Below are 18782 nucleotides of genomic sequence, written 5' to 3'. Positions count from 1 at the left end.
TTGAAAGTTCGTTGTTATGTGGCAATGCTCACTCTACACTCACTCATGATACTTTGTACAACAGTTCTGACACCTTTAGTTCTTAACATGTTGACATAAATAAATATGTAATTACATTGAACATGTGCCACAGTGCCTGTAATGTTTTCTTATTATAATCTCTCACTGCTATAATAAGGCAGCCGATAAGGCACCTGCCCCCCAAAACTTCTGTGCACGCCACTGGTTACAGGCTTCAAACTTGGCAGGTGTGTGCAGTGCCGACTTTGACATTGTTTGGATGAGAAACATCCAACTATCTACTATCTAGCTAGCCATCTATCTTTCTAGCTGTTTTGGGTTTTATTTGTTAGTGTTATTTCTCACACATCTTACATAACAGAAGTGGGTATAACCAGTGATTTAAATACCTGTAAAAACGTAATTTTACACACAAAAAACACCATTTATCCCAACAAGTGTAATAATCAGTCATTATGCTGCTGCTAATTACATCAACCATGTCTGGGTTTTTTTGGTTGTTTTCACTCATGGTAATTAGATGATATTTATTTCAGAAACCTGTTACACCTGGCTTTAAAATGTGTTGGAAAACAAAACAAATACAGTGAATGTATTTCCCTTTATTGTTCTCAAAGCCAACATAGTAATGTTGCTTGACACTAAAGTTCTCCGAAGTCTTGTTTTGTCCTCAAACCAAAGCCAATCAGTTTGAATGATTTCTTTGTTATACTGAGCGACAAAACCAGGTAATATTCACATTTAAGAGGCTAAAAAATCAGAGAAAGACACAGATTAAATGATTACCAAAACAGCTGACAATTCATTTAGTAATGGATGATTAATCAAACAGTAATGATAATGAGTGTCTCCTTTCTCCATCAGGAGCCACTTACTGTTTATTATAATGATTTAAAACAGAGAAAAGCAGCAAAACCTGACATTTGAAAAGGCAAACTCTGGGAATAATATCATTAATATTATTATTATTATTATTATTATTATTAGGGTTAGGGTTAATAGGTTAATTAATAGGGTTAATTATTATTATTATTATTATTATTATTATTATTAATAATAATAATAATAATAATAATAAATGTGATAATCACAGTGTTGTTTTGATGTGAAAGTGAAAAGGTTTTTCCAAGAGCCACAAAACACTGCGTCACTAAAGTTTTTGTTTTTCTTTTCCTCTGTGTTTCAGAGGACGTTTTACAGAATTCTTTCATATTGTTATTAGTGCTGTGTCATGTCAAATAAAAAGCAAAGATGTGACATTTAAATGAACATTATTTTAAGGTCCATGTGCTCAAACCTTTTGCTTTCCAGTTTGTTCCATAATAACTTTCTTTTAATTTGTATATTTGGTGCAGAAAAGACTTGATCTGATCCACATTGTCTGCATCACATCTTGCACTTTGATGAAATGAGATGAATTCAGTTAAAATAATTCAACTGCTGAGACTCTCCTGTCTCGTGTTGCACTCTTATTTCTACCAGGTGACCTCCCTGCTCTTACTTCATTCTGAATCTGATACAAACGCCTGCCGCCAATATCCTCATCCCATAAAATATTTAGTTTATGCTTTTTGATTTTTGCAAACTTTCGACTTGAAAGATTGTTCTCAGGAACAAGCAGGGGTTTGGTTTGCTCATAAAGGTGAAGGTGAAGAGGAAATTATTCAGTTGTGTGCCACCTTTCAAAGTTTGACATTGTTGAAGTGTTTACACTCCTCAGAGGATCTACATTCTGCTGTTGGTTTATTTGGTTAGGGCTCATACGCACTAGAACAGGTTTTTTTTTTATTGTATTAGCTTTTTATACACGTGGAAGCAGCGTTTCTCCAATTTTTGGTGTCTTTCTATGACACAGTGTTACAGCACTATGTACAGTACAATACAGTGTTTAGAGTCATTCGGGGGGTTGAAGATATTTCTTATTCATGTAAATGTTTTTAAGAACAAAAAAGACACATAACAGAGAAAGTTTTGTTTCCACAGTGATAAGGCTTGATAAGGATCGTTTATCCTCCCCTTTCAGGAAGGATATATTTAAACTGTCTGAAATTGTTGAAATGCGGATTGACAGATTTGAACTGTGGAGGGCAGCATTATTTTTATTATCATTATTTTTAGGAGAAGAATTGTTTGTGAAAAGTGCTGATTCAGGTGATCATTTTTATTTTGCCTAAGGTGGACCATGTGCCCAAAAGGCTGAGTCGACAACTTCTTCGACACTGCATTGTAAGTTACCTTCCACATCTGCTCTATACTTTAACTCCTACTGCACATGTATTCTTACACGGTGACTCACGACCCACAACGGTATCCGTCATCTCAGGAGACTCTGAGTTTGAAAACATGGGTTCGGAATCTCTGCATTATAGTTTGGTAAACTAGTGGCTGCCAAACAGCATCTTGCGTGTGGGCCCCCACAAAGCTGGAAACAGCCCTGAGCTCGATGATTGTTATGCGTCACTGCATTAATCTTGGATCTCAGTGGAACAACTCATTCATTGAGTAGTTGAACATAATATATGACATCGAACATAGACCAACACTTCAAACCTAACACATAACGTGTATTAAATGGTGTAATAATCGATGGGAAATGTGAATGGGTTTAACCTTACTAAATATTAGCTTTGCTAATGCAGTCTAACCTGCAGCGCTACCTGCATTTTGGCGGGCAGTCAATGAATTTATTGAAAACGGGGGATTTTCTTGTCATTTTCTGACAAAATGAAGAAGCTTGATGCATATTATGGGTCATTACTCTGATTTTAATAACAACAATATTCTTATTCAAAACACTTTTTTGTCTGTTTTTTAAAAACGTGTTGCACGCGGAACTACTCCATGCAGGAAATGGGGGGGTGGCGGACATTTTATGAGCGCCTTCCACAAAACGTTCCGCTTCTAGTACTTTCTGTGCACGGCGTATAAACGCGTGAGCACCGCCGCACACAGAGAGAGAGAACGAGCGGCGACCAGACGCTTCTAGAAACAACGTGCACCGGGAACAGTCACCGGCAAACTCACCTCCTCACCGCATCGACCGTTTATCAGCGCCGCTCAGCTACTAAAAATGGCCAAGTGGGGAGAAGGAGACCCTCGCTGGATCGTAGAGGAAAGAGCGGACGCGACTAATGTCAACAACTGGCACTGGTGAGATGAGGCACACCGACGTGCTAGTTTGTTAGCTAGCTAGCACGCTAATGCTAACACCACACACTCACACATTAAGCTATTTTTTTTTAACGATAACCAGTCGTTATATGTATATTTACTGTCGGTTAGTGTTGACGGTAAACACTGACTGTTGATTACTACAACTGAGTCAAAGTTCACGTTTTATTTTTAAATTTGCTAGCATGTAGCCGGGCTTAACATAACTGCAGTGCACAGTTACACTTAACTGTCGATCATTTTCTAGATTAATTGAGTACTTGTTTGGGCCATAGTAATCGATAAATAATCGACTCGTTGTTGCAACTCTACACTCAACATTTCACGACATAGAAACTCAATGTGTTAATAACAATTATGAAACCATTATTATAACTGTTTTACTGGTGAATATTATACTGTAGCAGCATGAAAATACAATGTTAATTGTCTCCTACTAAGGAACAATGCAACATTATTACCTGTAATGACATTATTTGTGCTCGGTAGAAGTGTGTGCTATGGTAGAAGCATGGATAATGTACAGAATATATAGGGACACCCATTACTGACAGTATAGAATATCCATGTTTTTAGTAGTAAAAACCACAACAAAATACTATAGAATAAATGAAAAAAAAAGGAAAAAAAAAACGGTTGAGCCAGCCATGAACGGATTAAACTGTTTTGGTGGGTTGATACTTCAGAAATACTTTAATGATCCACGGGGTAAAATTGCTTAAATATGATCATGAGCAGAACATTAATAATATTGTAAACTAGGATCTATGTACAGAGTTTCTGTTGCAAGTATGGTGCGTTCCATTTTTAGTACGTAGGTCATAGGTCGTCCTGAACTCGGACTGCCCGTCCCTAACTGACTCTTAATCCATGGCCACATTTGTGTCCGCCTTAAAGAAGTTTATAAAAATATGTCATTTACCTGTATGCGTCTGTTTTCTCATCACTTTGTTCTCCGCAGGACCGAACGAGATGCGACAAACTGGTCCTCAGACAAATTGAAATTTCTGCTGGTGGGACTGAGTGTGGAGAACGAACAGGGCACTTGTGAGGTGACGGAAGTGAGCAAGGTGGAAGGAGAGGCCTCCATCAACAACCGCAAAGGGAAGCTTATTTTTTTCTATGAGTGGACCCTGAAAGCCACTTGGACTGGTGAGTACACGACTCTTTACCTCACAGTAACGGCAACCTCGCTGATCAAATATGAACGAAACAAACAGGAAACTGACCTCGTTACTTGCAGCTGTTTGTCTCCCTTTTTCTCGTTCACATTCTTGAGTAGCGTGCAGAGGAGAGGGAGAGAGCAGCTGATCAAAACCATGTTGTCGCAGTCAGTTTTAAATTAAATAAACATGTCTTTGAGTCTGTACTGACGTTTTTTCTTTCTTTCTTCTTTTTTATATCCAGGAACTTCAAAATCAGGAATCAAATACACAGGAACACTTGAAGTTCCAAATCTGTCTGATGAAAATGACATGGAAGACCTTGATGTGAGTTTCACTCAGTAAAGGTGTTTAATTAGTAGGAATGTGTTTAATCAGCAATTATTAGTGGTGTTGTGGACACTGTCTCTCTCGCTCTCTGCCGTTGACGTGAGATTCCACACAGAACGACGTGTGAGCAGTAGTGTACCGTGGGGTTTCAGTCGGGGCCTTCAGAAAAAAACAAAAAACACGCACAAACACTGACTATATTCATGTGACAGTTGATCTGCAACAACCATAGCGCACACGCACACCACTGCGCATCTATAGGCTACTGCATCATTACCACCACATCTTCTGTTATGTCAATCAGCCACCGCAATTTCACAAGTTTTGTCCTTCCAGAAGTCCTCCAGACTTCTAAAAAATGTTTTAAATGTATCATTAACACTTGAACTACCGTAAATGATGTACCTCTTCGGTGTAGGTCTTACTCCTTCCTCCTTGGCTGACGACACACGTCAGTCAAAGTTATAACCAAATAGGAAATGGCAGCTTCAACGAAAGGCCAGCAATATTACTAGAGCAGGTCCACGGAGCTATGATGCGTTTAATGACATCCCGGAAAATCCAGCTCAGCTTCACAAAAAATTACCATATTCTTTCTGGAAATATAATCATAACATACTGAAAAAGTAATTGAATTCAGACACGTTCAGACACACATTTATTTGATTATTAAAAAATAAATAATAATAATAATAATAATAATAAAAAAAAAATACTTTTTTGATATTGTCAGGGCCAGCAGGGCCTTCTCTCTATGTGTCAGTAACATTAAACAAGAGCGAGCAAATGAAGTGATGCCTGGGAAATGAAAATTCTCAGATTTACGTCTCCCCAAAGACAATGACAAAGCATGACTTTGACAAGGATCCCAAGGACAATCACGTATCCAGATGCAGAGCGTGCGGAAAATCAATAAAATCCCATGGATGAAGATGCTTTTTACCTCCGCATCTTAAACTGTCAGCACGTTCGGTCCTTGAATTTGGGAGAATTGGTCCTGGAAAGTCTCTGAATCATGTCAGCCATGGTGCAGGAACCCTGATTATGTCTCTGAAATGGCACAAATGTATCACAGCTTCATAGTTTAAAAGACTATACTCGGGATAAACAAATCCCGGGTAAACCTGCTAATTTCAAGTAAATTTGGTGACGCTTGTCCTGTCGATCTTGGTCTAGGTTTCTGTATCGTTGAACAAAGATGAGCCTGAGACGCCGCTGCTCAACCTGATGAAAACTAAAGGAGCTGACAAAGTTCGCATAGCCCTGGACAGTTACGTGGGGTATTTAAAAACAGGTAAGGGAGGGTTTTTTTCCCTACCTTTTTTAAAATTCAATCAGGGTCAAAACTAAACTCTTAAAATACTGTCAACGCCATCAGCTGCTGGTCATGTATTTTCTAGATGTGCTGTGTCTAACTCTAACTACTTAAATATTTAAGATAACGTTAACAAAAAAACCCATGGCCACTAAGGTTGTGCAGTCATTTATTATTATATTTTTTGCAGAGTTCACACAGGGAATGATCCTGCCGACAGCCAACGGTATGGCCACGATTCAGTCCACGTCACAGTCCAAAGCCAAGCTGGATAAAACTCAGGTCAGTGCTGCTGAAACATCAAATTCAAAAGCTCACTGTTAAACCCTCCATACATATATACATGTTCATATGTTGGTCTTTCCAGATATCAAATTACCAACATGAAAGCATGGCAGTCACGTCATTGTCCAATAATGTTTGTCCCTCCTATGTCGTACTATGAGAGAGGTCAGACTATATTACAAATTTAGTCTGCTACCAAATCACGTTAGTCCAGTTCTTTCTGAGACGCAACAAAAGAAATCTGTTTAAACTTTCTTGTTTTCATGTATGTGAAATGTTCTGTTGCAGGAAAGTCAGACTACAATTGAGCTAGTCTTAGTCGGACTAACATACCTGCGTAATGTGATTCATAGTCTGATTACTCCTGTGTGTGTGTGTGTGTATATGCTTAGTCGGACTGGAGTCAGACTTTGCGTTCTGCACACGCACCAAAATGTCCTCCACGGTCTTTGATCCTGAAGTAGAAGGAGGCGACGAAACAATAATTTGAATAACGATTAGCATGCACAGCAGGTACGAAACATAGAACCACAGCACGCTCCACCTCACCGTTCTGTTTTTGTGTGACGTAAAGGTCAACTGGAAACTGATTCAATACGCACTCAGCTTATGAGGCGATACAGCGCCACCTACTGGAGTTAGAAGACTCCTACCAGTATTGGCACCAGCTCTGTTAGCTCCTCTCTTACCAGGCTGTGGTTCTGGTTGTGTTTGAATAGATTTCTGCGCCAGGAAGTTCGACCGCTCCGGTCAACACCGGCGTCAAGATCCCGACCTGCAAGCTGAGCCTGAGAGAGACTTTCCTCACCTCACCGGCCGATCTCTACAGAGTTTTCCTCAACCAGGAGGTGAGCGTCGCGTGCTCTGCGCCAGAGTCGCCTTGGCTCACGTTTTTCTTCACCGTCACTGAACATGCAGCGGGTCGCGGATCACAAAGTGTGAAAGGTTAACGGAGTTCTGGTTCTGTGTGGTTTGTGTGCAGATGGTGCAGGCGTTCACGCGAGCTTCAGCCTCGGTGGACGCAGACAAAGGAGGAAGGTTCCGTCTTTTAGACGGAAACGTTTTGGGTGTATTCACGGAGTTGGTGAGACCAACGTTTAAACTTTAGAATCCTGGAAATAATATTTATGTTCAACATTTAAATGTGTATATCAACACTGTCGCATATTTTTTAATGACGTAAATGTGTGGATTTTTTTTTTACCCACTTAAATATTTTTTTTTGCCTCCAGATTCCTGATGAGAAGATAGTTATGAAGTGGAGATATAACAACTGGCCCAGTGGTATGTTTCTGCTTTTTATAGTCTTAATATTTTTATTTGATTGATACAAACAGGAGAGTCGAGCCGAGTAGTGCTAGAACTGTATCATGGAAAAGCACCAGTGGGATTTGAAATAGCGTTGGTCATGGAAGCTAAAGGGAAAAACAAATTCGAATGTCCCAGTCGATTCCGTGGGACAACAAGCGTGTTTTGTTTTTCTGTCGTACAGAACATTACGCGAGAATCACGATGGTCTTCTTGGATCGGAGCAGCGAGACCGAGCTGAGGCTGGAGTTGGCGGGTGTTCCCGAAAGCGAGGAGGAGCGGACGAGAGAGGGATGGAAGAGATACTACTTTGAAGCGATTAAACAGACATTTGGTTTCGGATCGCGGCTCTACTGAAGACGGCAAACTGTTCACGCTGTTCTTTTCCTTTTGGGGGGGGGGGGTTACAAAATCTTGTCCTATAACGTCTCGGGCACAAGACGTCGGGTTTTTAAGTCAAAGCACGAGTTTAAGAAAGCAGCGAAAGCAACCTGTCTGGGTGTAAATGTTTTTAATTTTCTGAACGTATTTAAATCTACATCTTGTTTGTCCTTTCAGTATTTCAGTCCTAGGAGAGTAAATGGACTGTGCCTTTGCGATGAGAAATGGAATCAATAAAACAAAGAAGAATTTATCAAACCACTAACACAAATTGGCCTCGACTTCTAAATAAAAATGTAGTTCACTTCGAGATTTAAAAAAAAAAAAAACATGTTGCTTTTCTTTAATTTGAGCAGTCATGTTGCTTTAAAAAAACTGCAGTTAAGATGCTTTTCAGCACAGATGCATGATCCAGACAGAAGTAACAGCAGCCACTGAATTTAAACCTTTACTCGTCACTTCTCGCTCAGCAGTACTGTACTTTTACACCGGATTCATACACATTTTCAGTCCTAATGTCAGTGTGTGTGATCAGAGCAGCTCCACTTTCCAGCAAATGTTTTTTCAGTGTTGGATCATAAGAAAAACTGTTAAAAGTTCTTAAAGCAGGTATCTTGCGTAGCAACAACAGAGACATGATTGTAAATTTTCACTTAAAAAAAAAAAAAAGCTTTTAGAACAAAACTGCGTCTATTTATTCCTCTCATTTCATCCCATCATACTGTAAAAAAACTTGATAAGTTTATTGGAATAAACCAACTCCTGTATCTGTTTTTTTTGTGAGTTTTATCTTTAAATCTTAATTAAATTTATGAAACCCAAACCAGTTGAAATGAGCTTATTTATTATTTAGGTTATTTATTTTCACAGTTCATACTCAAAATGTTTTCTGCCTTTAAACATTTAATTTACAAGTGCTTTAAAAAAAAAAGTTTTCTGCTCAGGAAAAATAAGCACTTAGTTTGGTTTTACTGCAAGTTTCACTTTTGTTTGTGACCAAATAAAAGTCAGACGAAGACGATGCAGAGTCTAAAACTAACGATCAAAAAAAAGTGAACAAAACATCTGCTTCACTAACAAAAACGATTAACTTTCTATGGTACAAAAATACAATCAATACATTTTCTTTTCACAACCCTGAAACATAAGAATAGTAAAAGGGACCCAAAACAAAAAGCCAGGTCGTCTTTTTTATCGAACAGAAAAATCTCAAGTTTATCCAAAAAAACAATTTCATCAGGCAAACGTCGAACTACGTCATAGTAAATATCACTGAGCAGCTCAAATGAAAAGAAATGTTCAAACAAAAAACAGATGAAATGGCTGTAAATTCAGTGTTTTTTCCTCTGGTTTCATAAACAGAGTAGAGCTCCGACTCCTGGAGGAGGAACAGGAAGTGAATCAATTAATAACAACAATAATGTAAACAGAAACATGATTGTCTTTCTTTGATGCTAGGAGGAAAAGGGAACATAGTTTGAGGGTTTTTTAAAGTCTCACTTATCTGGAGTGTAATAAACATTTCAGCCTGTAGAGGTCACCACAAAGACCCAGACTGCGAAACCGGAAACAAAGCTCCTTGTGATTTGAAAATGTCTTGACTGACTGACAAGACGGACAGACACTGTCTAGTATGTTGGCAAAGCTACTAAGAAAGAAAGATAGAAGCTACCCAGCATGACCTAGCATTTCTGGCAAAGCTACTGAGAAAGATAGATAGAAGCTACCTAGCAAGGTTGGTTAGCTACTAAGAATGAAAGAGGCAACCTAGAAAGTTAGCTAACCCACCAATAAAAAAAAGCTATATATAAACAACCTAGCATGTTTTCCAAGCTACTTAAAAAGATAGGAGCTACCTAGCGAGGTTGATTAGCTTCTATGAAAAAATAAGCTACCTAGAAAGTTGGCTAACCTAAGAAAGAAAGATAGAAATTAGCAACCTATCTGACATCTGAAAAAAAGATGGAAACTACCTAGCATATTAGCAAAGCTACTAAAATGGATCGACATTGGCTACCTAACAAGTTAGATTAGCTACTACGAAAGAAAGAACCTACCTAGAAAGTTAGCTAAGCTGTTAAGAAAGAATGATAATTAGCTACCTAGCATGTTAGCTAAGCTACAAAGACTGTTTTCAGGAACATACGCTGGAGCTGGAGTCGTGGTCGACTGAGTCGAGGCTCATCCTCGGTGCCGGCTTCTTTTCATCCACATCAGTGGCTTTTTTAACTGAAACTTCATATTGTTTGGTCCTTTAAAGAAAAAAAAATCAAACATTCAAATAATGGATTCATCATTTCAAATCTTTCTTTTTGAAAAACCAGATTCCTTTTCGTGTGTGAGTGTTCGCTGAGTCACATCATCGTTAAACAAACGGTGTGAAGACGTTGCCGTTTCTACGTCTTTACAATAACATTGAATAAATCAAAAATGAATATAATCCTCACACACACACACTGGTTACAGGTGCGGAAGAGCGCTGGAGTCTACCTGTACAGCGGCCACATACTCATGCCTCTGTTGTCCCTCTGGGCTGCCGTAGTCGTCGATCGCTCAGTCAGCTCTTTCAGGAAGTAGAAGAGCTTCTCTGACTCGATGCACTGTTTCCTGCACAACAAACGTTCAGTTCACATGCAAATCTTCAACGTTTTTATTATTGAGACTTGGCTCAAAACAGAAGTAGAGTGTACTTTGTCACCACTTTTACATTAGCTAGTGATTAACGCATGTTTTCAGGTATTTTTAACGTATTGTTGGCTTTGATTCTTGTGTCAGACTTAACGCCTAAGGCCTCTAGTTGCATTAGCTAGTGATTAACGCATGTTTTCAGGGATTTTTAACGTATTGTTGGCTTTGATTCTTGTGTCAGACTTCACGCCTAAGGCCTCTAGTTGAGCTAGAACTGTATAATGGAAAAGCGACATTACTCTGTTCATCAGCATATAAGCAGTCTTTTTCTTTGGCTCCAAATACAAAAAAAGGAGTGAGAGGAAAAACCTCTCCGAGTCACTGAAACTACGACTTGTATCATGTGTGAAAAGGAGAATCTCTGACTTTGATTTACAACAAATCTTCAGACTGAGGAATCGTCAGGTTTACTCACATGTGAGCGACAGACATGACGGTGCTGAGCTTGGACTGAGTTATCACGCAGGTTTTAGTCAACAGAGACTTCAGGAACATTTCCAAGGCCCGGGCTGCTCTCTGTGGTTCAGGACGTCACTGCTACACAACAACAACAACAACACTCTCTACACACTCTGGTCTCAGTCTGCTGCTGATTGTTTCCTCCCAGCATCACAGTCTGTATCACTTGTTTTTCTTTTCCTCTCAGAATTATCGATTATTGTTGTTTTGTTTACTAACGTAGGTTCTTACTGCAAAACCTGGAGCAGAGAAAACATTAGTTTAAGCTCCAGTGGAGAATTTTAGCGTCTTAATAACCAATAAGTTACTTGAGTTTCAGTGACTTGTTTTTAAATATAATATAAAACACACCAAGGGGACCACAACTCCCAGCATGCCTTGTGTTTCATAAGAAAAAGTTTAGGGAGTGAGCCGCCATATAATATAAGAAAATATGTTGCAACAAAATCAGTGAGAAGGCACTAAACTTATACAGATACAACTAATCACATACACAGTTAATCAATCATAAAGCTATTAATCACAAATAAAGTTAATGGATAAAAGATTAAAAATGTTGCTCATGTGTGACAGGATACAGATGATCACAGGAACCGCCATCGCGATCCTCCCGACCTCGGTGTCCTTCTGCATGATCTTCTTGATTCGACTCTGTGAGTAAACATATAAAACAACCTATTAACACACTATTAGACCAAATGAGTGTGAAACTTATCTGAAGTGTTTGGAGAGAAAGGAGGTATGAAAATGAACTGTTCATATTTAAGATAATTTCATAGAATCGAACATAACACTTTAGCTTCTTAAATGTGAATATTTTCTGGTTTATTTGCTCTGTATAACAAAGGAAATAATTTAAACTAAACCATTTTGGTTTGTGGACAAAACAAGACATTTGAGAACATCATCATTTCCAGGTTTGGTAAACACTCATCAACATCAGACATTTTATGGACTAAACGATTACTGGATTCATCAAGAAAATAACCAACAGATTCATCAATTGAATTCATACAATTCAAAACAAATTAATTTAGACTTTACAGACTTTAACTTGTAATTCCCGATTTAATAACTGTTTTAGCTACGGTGGCTGCGAGGCTTCCCACCGTCCCTGAACGCAGCAGCCGCTCCACGCTAACGTTAGCACGTAGCTCCTCGTGAGTGGAGCGCGTTAAGTTTAAAAAACAGGTTTAATCCAGAGGGAAACGGGTTTAAAACTCACCGGAGGGAATCGGACATTAAATCTCCTCTTGTTTCCGGGCATTTTACTCGCTTCAGTTCGCGCCGTTCGACCACATTTCTCATGTTTTTACCGCAAACCGCCGCCGAGTCCATTTGTTTACCTTTAGCAGGAGAAGACACCTGAAAAAAAAAACCCACACACACACACACACACCTGAGGTCAACCTGCGGTCAAGCCCCGTGACCCCGGCATGACGTCACACGACCCAGCGCCTCCTTAATTCACCAAAGTTACACATTTTTAAACTCTTCAGATTCATTTTTATCACAAAATGTTGACGTTAATTAAAAAAATCATTACATTTAAGTTGAGTCTCGCAGATTATTGTGAATTATATAATAATATATAATAAAAATAATAATTTTACTAAAAAACACACACCTGGGGTCAACCTCTATGACCATGACATGGTTTTCTTGCTAATTTTATTTTTATTTGAATTTTTAATTTACTCAAAATTAAAAGATTTTAGAACGTGATTTTCTGCATGTCTATTCAATTTATTTTTGGGATTAAATCCATTATTTTGTTTTATTTGTTTTACAACAATGTGAGAAAACTGATCATTACTTTGATAAAACAAATGCAAATTTCTTTTCACTTCAATTTAGACATTTTATTTGTCTTAAAGTAACATAGTGGTAGAATGGAATCTAACCCTAACCCTACTTACATTGAAAATGTATCAGCTAAAAATAAACCATTAAAAAAAGAGAATGGTGCAAAATAATAATTTAGCCAATAACTGATAATGCCATTAGTGTTTTATTTCTTTGTTTTTTTATTTTCTTGTTCTTTTGTTGGCAGGGAGACAACACAAACTCACACACACAACATTATGAAATAAATAACCTTTATTACACTAAACATTTATGGGCGTTTTAACCTTTTAGTGCCCGCTTATTAAACAGATCTATGTTATTGTTCAGAACACGCTGGCTTTACGCTACAAAGGTCAAAGATAAGGTTCATAATTACTCGTTACAAGGGTCATAAAACATTAATGCAGCCTTAAAGACAGCATTATATTATCCTCCATTTTCTGAAGTAGAAACATGTTTGTCGTGTCTGTGCTGTTCGCAGCCTCTGTGTGTGTGACACACTGTCATGTCAGCGGTAGGTGATGAAAAAACCCAAAAACACTTTCATTCCACTGTAGTTTTTTTAATTTGAACGATTCTGTGGTTGAATTATGAAGACACGCGTTCACTTTTTCTTTTCCTCTTGCAGGACAAACACTGAATGCAGGACAAAACTCTGTCCAACAGGTATTTCTCTCTCTTTCTCTGGCACTTAAATGCATTTTTCATAAATTCTATACATTATATAATCTGTATAGACACAGTCAAATCTGGTTATTTTACCTTAATGTGCTATATTCAAGAATGTATCTACACATACAGTAACTTACATCTGAAAATATGTCATTTTCTTTACATACATGCACATTTACATAATTAATCTACCATATATAACATTAGTATTCAGTTATGACCTTTTTAAAAATATGAATAAGCCTTATTCAGATGAAAATGTTGTTTTTCCAACAACTGGATTAACAAACATCACAATAATAAACAACATTAAAAGAGATTATGCACAAAATATGCCACAAATCTAGAGAAATAGAGAAAAATTTGTGTTTTTTTTGGCAAAAAACAAAACTTTTGTTGTTGTTTTTTAATGAAAGCAAAAGTTTTGTTTACAGACAAAACGTTTGTGACCTTGTCTCTCTTCGCGTCTCATGAACGTGTGACTGTGTCTTTTTACCTGCAGGATGTTTACGGAGCAGAGTTCCCTTATCGTCATCGTCTTCATCCTCTGTTTCACTGTCACGACACGAGTCCGTCTGCAAACGTCCCCACGTCAGGTGATTCAGTCAAATCCTGTCACACTCAAGTCAAATATAATCAAATATTTACTTTTTATTCTTCATAAAAAAGTCACAGATCACAGATTTAATCATTTAGTTTTTTTTTTTAAATAATGTGTTCTGTGTCTTTATGATTATTTTTTCCTGTGTTTTGTGTTTTTTTTGTTGTGTTATAGTTGAATTTGTAAAAGCTGCAGACGTAAAAGTCATCGCTGCACTGGGAGACTCTTTAACTGTAAGTGAAGATTAAAATAACCAAGAAAACATTTCACTTTATTGTGTTTTATTGACAGAAATTGTAAATGAATCCCATCAGTTTTTATTGGGAGTGTTATTATTTTTATTTATTAAAAACCCTGTAATAATTATTATTTAATTGCTAAAACAAAACATGCCGATATTGTAATGGAATTTACTTTTGATTGATAGTGTCTGCAGCTTATTTATTTATTTGTTTGTTTGTTTGTTTGTGTGCAGACAGCCTGTGGTGCTAACGGCTCCACATTTGTTTCCATAGCATATGAGTATCGTCATATGTCGTGGAGGTAAAATCACTTCTTCTATATTTCACGTAAAAATTAAAAGTCATTCAGTTATTGCTTTAGTGACACTGCCCAAAACAAGCCATGAACAGCATTTAAATTACACATATTTATCATCCGTTTTTTTTTTAATACATGGAATTATTGTTTTTCTGCAGCATCGGAGGACACAAAGATGTCATTACACTGGCAAGTAAGTTCACAATATTCACTAACAAAAAAACTATGAAAATATGAAGATAATTGTAAATAAATTTTAATGACATCATAGTGAACGAATAAGACGTGCATAGAGAAAAACTGAATTTGTTTTTTAAGTTATTTAAATTTCTGTTTCCAGACATTTTTAAACTCTTTAATCCCAAACTGCTGGGTCTGTCTCCGGAGATGACGTTTTACGGTAACCCCACAAGCGTCAGTGAGACCGGCTTTAACTTCGCTGTCACCGGCCACAACACGCTGTGAGACTTTTTGACCTCTATTTCTTTAGCTAGATGAACCTAACATACCTCACTATTCAGTGTTGTAAGTCACATCAGAGAGAATGAGATGTTTTTTTTGTATGGGCCTGTTGTATGTTTTCTTAAGAACAAGAATAATTACAGCTGCAAGTTATTTGACATGCAAAATAACTTCATTTTAACAAAAGCTATTACTCGTGTGTGTGTGTGTGTGTGTCCAACAGGAACATCTTAAACCAGATCAGAAACATGATTGACACTTTCAAGTCTCATCCTGTATGTTTCAGAGCTCAGAGTTTCATAAATTGTAATTTCCTTCACTTCAGTGGCATCAGTCTCTTCAAAGTGACCTGACATTTCTTCTTCTTCTTCTCCAGGGTCTGAACTTCCAGAAGGACTGGAAGGTGGTGACGTTGCTGATCGGCATGAACGACATTTGCGATTATTGTAAAAACAAGGTAAAAAGGAAAGTGTACTACAGCGTTTAAATCAATACTACTTACTGTAACAATGATGATGGGTGTGGTTCCAGGTGAAATCTCCCCACACTTAACTACAGTGTATAGAAAAGCTGTGAAGGACAATCACAATCTGTCCTATTATAAAACCCATTAAAGTCTGCTTTTATAGTATTAGTTCTGATCATTCCTATTGTTCTATGTTTACTTACAGCCTACAGTATATTATGTGCTGTAAAACTGACCAGCTGCTCATGTTTCCGACCCTCTACAGAAGCTGTTTTCCCCCGACAGCTTCGCTCACCACATGACGGAGGCTCTGGACCTGATGATGAACGAGGTGAGGTGTTGATGTTGTGCCCTAAAAATGAGACGTCCACCTGGTGTCTCCAGCTGGACGTGACACAAGAGACCTCCTCTGGTTTCAGATTCCCAGGACCATCGTGAACTTGGTGCAGATTCCGCCGATGAAACCTCTGAGGAAAATACACAAACCAATTCTGGGCTGTTACCTTCGGAAGTAACTTCTACTGCTTTAACTCCTTCTCACATTAAAATTCAAGTTAAACCTCCAGATTAGAATAGAATAGGTCTTTATCCCTTACTTCCCCCCACTATTGTAAATGTATTCAATTTGAAATATAATCACTTCATCAGATTATCACATTCCTAGATTATTGTATTTTATCAGGTGTACACATTATTCCATGATCACAGTATTGGATTATTGTAATTTCCTCAGGTTAGCATGTCATTAGATAATCACATTGATAAGTTATCATTTAAATGGATTAACACGTCTTCACATTATTGGATTATTACAATTATATCAAGTTGATAACATAATCTGATGGTTAGGGTTAATCTGATGAAATTACAATAATTTAGAACTGTGATAATGTGTTAATCCTATGAAATATGAATAATCCAGTCGTGTGATAATCTTGATAATGTGTTAATATGGTTTAATTATTATTCTCCAGTAGTGTGATAATCTGGTAATGTGTTATCTGGTTGAATTGTTATAATCCAGTAGTGTGATAATCTGATAATGTGTTATCTGGTTGAATTGCTATAATCCAGTAGTGTGATAATCTGATCATGTGTTATCTGGTTGAATTATTATAATCCAGTAGTGTGATAATCTGATTATGTGTTATCTGGTTGAATTATTATAATCCAGTAGTGTGATAATCTGGTAATGTGTTATCTGGTTGAATTGTTATAATCCAGTAGTGTGATAATCTGATAATGTGTTATCTGGTTGAGTTGTTATAATCCAGTAGTGTGATAATCTGATAATGTGTTATCTGGTTGAATTATTATAATCCAGTAGTGTGATAATCTGGTAATGTGTTATCTGGTTGAATTGTTATAATCCAGTAGTGTGATAATCTGATAATGTGTTATCTGGTTGAATTATTATAATCCAGTAGTGTGGTAATCGTCTATAATTTGCTCACAGGGTTTTCTGCTCTTGCTTGATTAAACCTGAAGAGAACTCACCTGAACTGCAGGAGCTGGTTGAGATTAACTATGAATTTCAGGTGTGTTTGTCTTGTTGTTGGCACTAGTCGTCATATTTTATTTAAATTGTTTGTATTTTTTCCATTTGTTGTTGTTTTTTTTTTTTTTTTTTATCAAGATAAGTAAAGAGTTAAAAAGTCATTGACGGTTCACCGTAATTGATCAATAACTTTTTTCCATAAACTATAGAATTCATGACATAACAGAGTTGTATTTGTATTTATTTTTAAATGACAGCCTTTTCACTCTTGGATAAAGTAACTAAAAGTATGTTACCGGGAAATGACTTTCGTAGAAGTTTCGTAGTTGAAGTCACTTTTCTTTTCATATAATATTACTTAAGTAAAAGTCTTAAAGTTCATGACATTAACTGCACTTAAGTATCAAAAGTCATTCTCTAAAATAAAATGTACTTAAGTTTAAGAAGTAAAAGTTAACTGGAAGGTTGTGGGTTCAACTCCTGGCTCTGCTAGTCTGTCTATATGTGTCCTTGAGCAAAGACACTTCACTCCATGTTGCAGTGTGTGAATGGGTGAAAACTTTAGTGTAAAAAAAGCTCTATATACTGTAAATACAGACCATAATACCAACTCTTCTTCTGATTTTAGAAATTAGAAATATGAATAAAGTACTATCACTAACAACTTCCTCGTTTTTTGTGTAGAGACGTTTGGAGAAGCTGTTGCAGAGCGATCGGTTCATCAAGAAGGACTTTGCTGTTGTTCTGCAGCCCTTTATGGAGAACACAGAACCACCAAGACTTCCTGTGAGTCTCACATGGAAAAATGCACCCGCGCAACATTTAAAACACACACACTTCATCTTTTATGGCCTCATTTCAGGACGGGACGGTTGACTTCAGCTTCTTCACAGCAGACTGCTTACACTTCAGCGTGAAGGGACACGAGGAGCTCGCCAAAGGACTGTGGAACAACATGGTATCACGTTGATTGATCATTATTATACGAGTGAAGATCTTACTTTTAAACCCTCTGTCTTCGTCTGACTGTCAGTTTCAGCCTGATGGAGGGAAAGACAGGATAAGGACATTTTTAGAGCCGATGAAACCCATCTGTCCACCACCGGTACAAAACTTTTGTCTGACCCCCTGGGGAGTTTGTCATATTGTTTATTTTATTTTTATTAAGTAGAATGTGGTGTTGGGCTCATTTGTCTGCTGACTCTTCTGCAGGAGCATCCTTACATCTACACCAGACCCAGAGAGGCGTCACTTACAGCCACGCTGAAACGCTTCGCCTTCACACTGATGACACTCTTTTCGTCGCTTGTCCCCTTTCACTCACCGTAGCTGTGATCCTACGACATAAAAACACTTGTTATTTACAATCAAGGCAAAAAAAATAAACAAAAGTGGTACTGTAATTCTCATGTGATTAAAATGAATAAAGCATAACAAAGATGAATGGATGAAGACATTTTATTATATATATACTATATATATATACTGTATGTACATGTACTGTATGTATGAATTTGTATATATGTATTTCCATATTTTCCATTCATTTGGACAGACTACACAAAGCCTTATCA

The 18782-nt window shown here is 37.4% G+C and overlaps 3 protein-coding genes across 3 annotated transcripts; 2 read left to right on the top strand and 1 right to left on the bottom strand.

Moving 5' to 3' along the window:
- The first annotated feature begins 2946 nt into the window (after positions 1 to 2946).
- Positions 2947 to 8747, top strand: ahsa1b (AHA1, activator of heat shock protein ATPase homolog 1b). The gene is made up of 9 exons (XM_058616351.1): positions 2947 to 3171; positions 4154 to 4344; positions 4600 to 4682; positions 5862 to 5979; positions 6191 to 6282; positions 7005 to 7133; positions 7268 to 7369; positions 7518 to 7569; positions 7778 to 8747. The coding sequence occupies exons 1-9, from the start codon at positions 3092 to 3094 to the stop codon at positions 7948 to 7950; spliced, it is 1020 nt and encodes a 339-aa protein (XP_058472334.1). The 5' UTR covers positions 2947 to 3091; the 3' UTR covers positions 7951 to 8747.
- Positions 8748 to 8801: 54 nt separating this feature from the next.
- Positions 8802 to 12495, bottom strand: LOC131445339 (uncharacterized). Its single transcript, XM_058616353.1, has 6 exons — positions 12347 to 12495; positions 11700 to 11772; positions 11078 to 11171; positions 10465 to 10581; positions 10121 to 10226; positions 8802 to 9352 (listed from the first exon to the last, which is right to left on the bottom strand). Exons 1-6 carry the CDS (start codon positions 12386 to 12388, stop codon positions 9227 to 9229), a joined length of 558 nt encoding a protein of 185 aa, XP_058472336.1. The 5' UTR covers positions 12389 to 12495; the 3' UTR covers positions 8802 to 9226.
- A 349-nt stretch (positions 12496 to 12844) lies between these two features.
- Positions 12845 to 18648, top strand: LOC131445337 (phospholipase B1, membrane-associated-like). The gene is made up of 16 exons (XM_058616350.1): positions 12845 to 13483; positions 13598 to 13635; positions 14144 to 14237; positions 14417 to 14475; positions 14718 to 14785; positions 14941 to 14975; positions 15123 to 15243; positions 15468 to 15519; positions 15621 to 15701; positions 15976 to 16041; positions 16130 to 16221; positions 17167 to 17248; positions 17893 to 17994; positions 18071 to 18166; positions 18242 to 18313; positions 18421 to 18648. Exons 1-16 carry the CDS (start codon positions 13423 to 13425, stop codon positions 18535 to 18537), a joined length of 1236 nt encoding a protein of 411 aa, XP_058472333.1. The 5' UTR covers positions 12845 to 13422; the 3' UTR covers positions 18538 to 18648.
- The last annotated feature ends 134 nt before the right edge of the window (positions 18649 to 18782 follow it).

Source organism: Solea solea, chromosome 18, assembly GCF_958295425.1.
Source record: "Solea solea chromosome 18, fSolSol10.1, whole genome shotgun sequence".
Taxonomy (NCBI): Eukaryota; Metazoa; Chordata; class Actinopteri; order Pleuronectiformes; family Soleidae; genus Solea; species Solea solea.
Note: the sequence above shows the minus strand (reverse complement) of the source record. Positions and strands in the feature narration are given on the sequence as shown.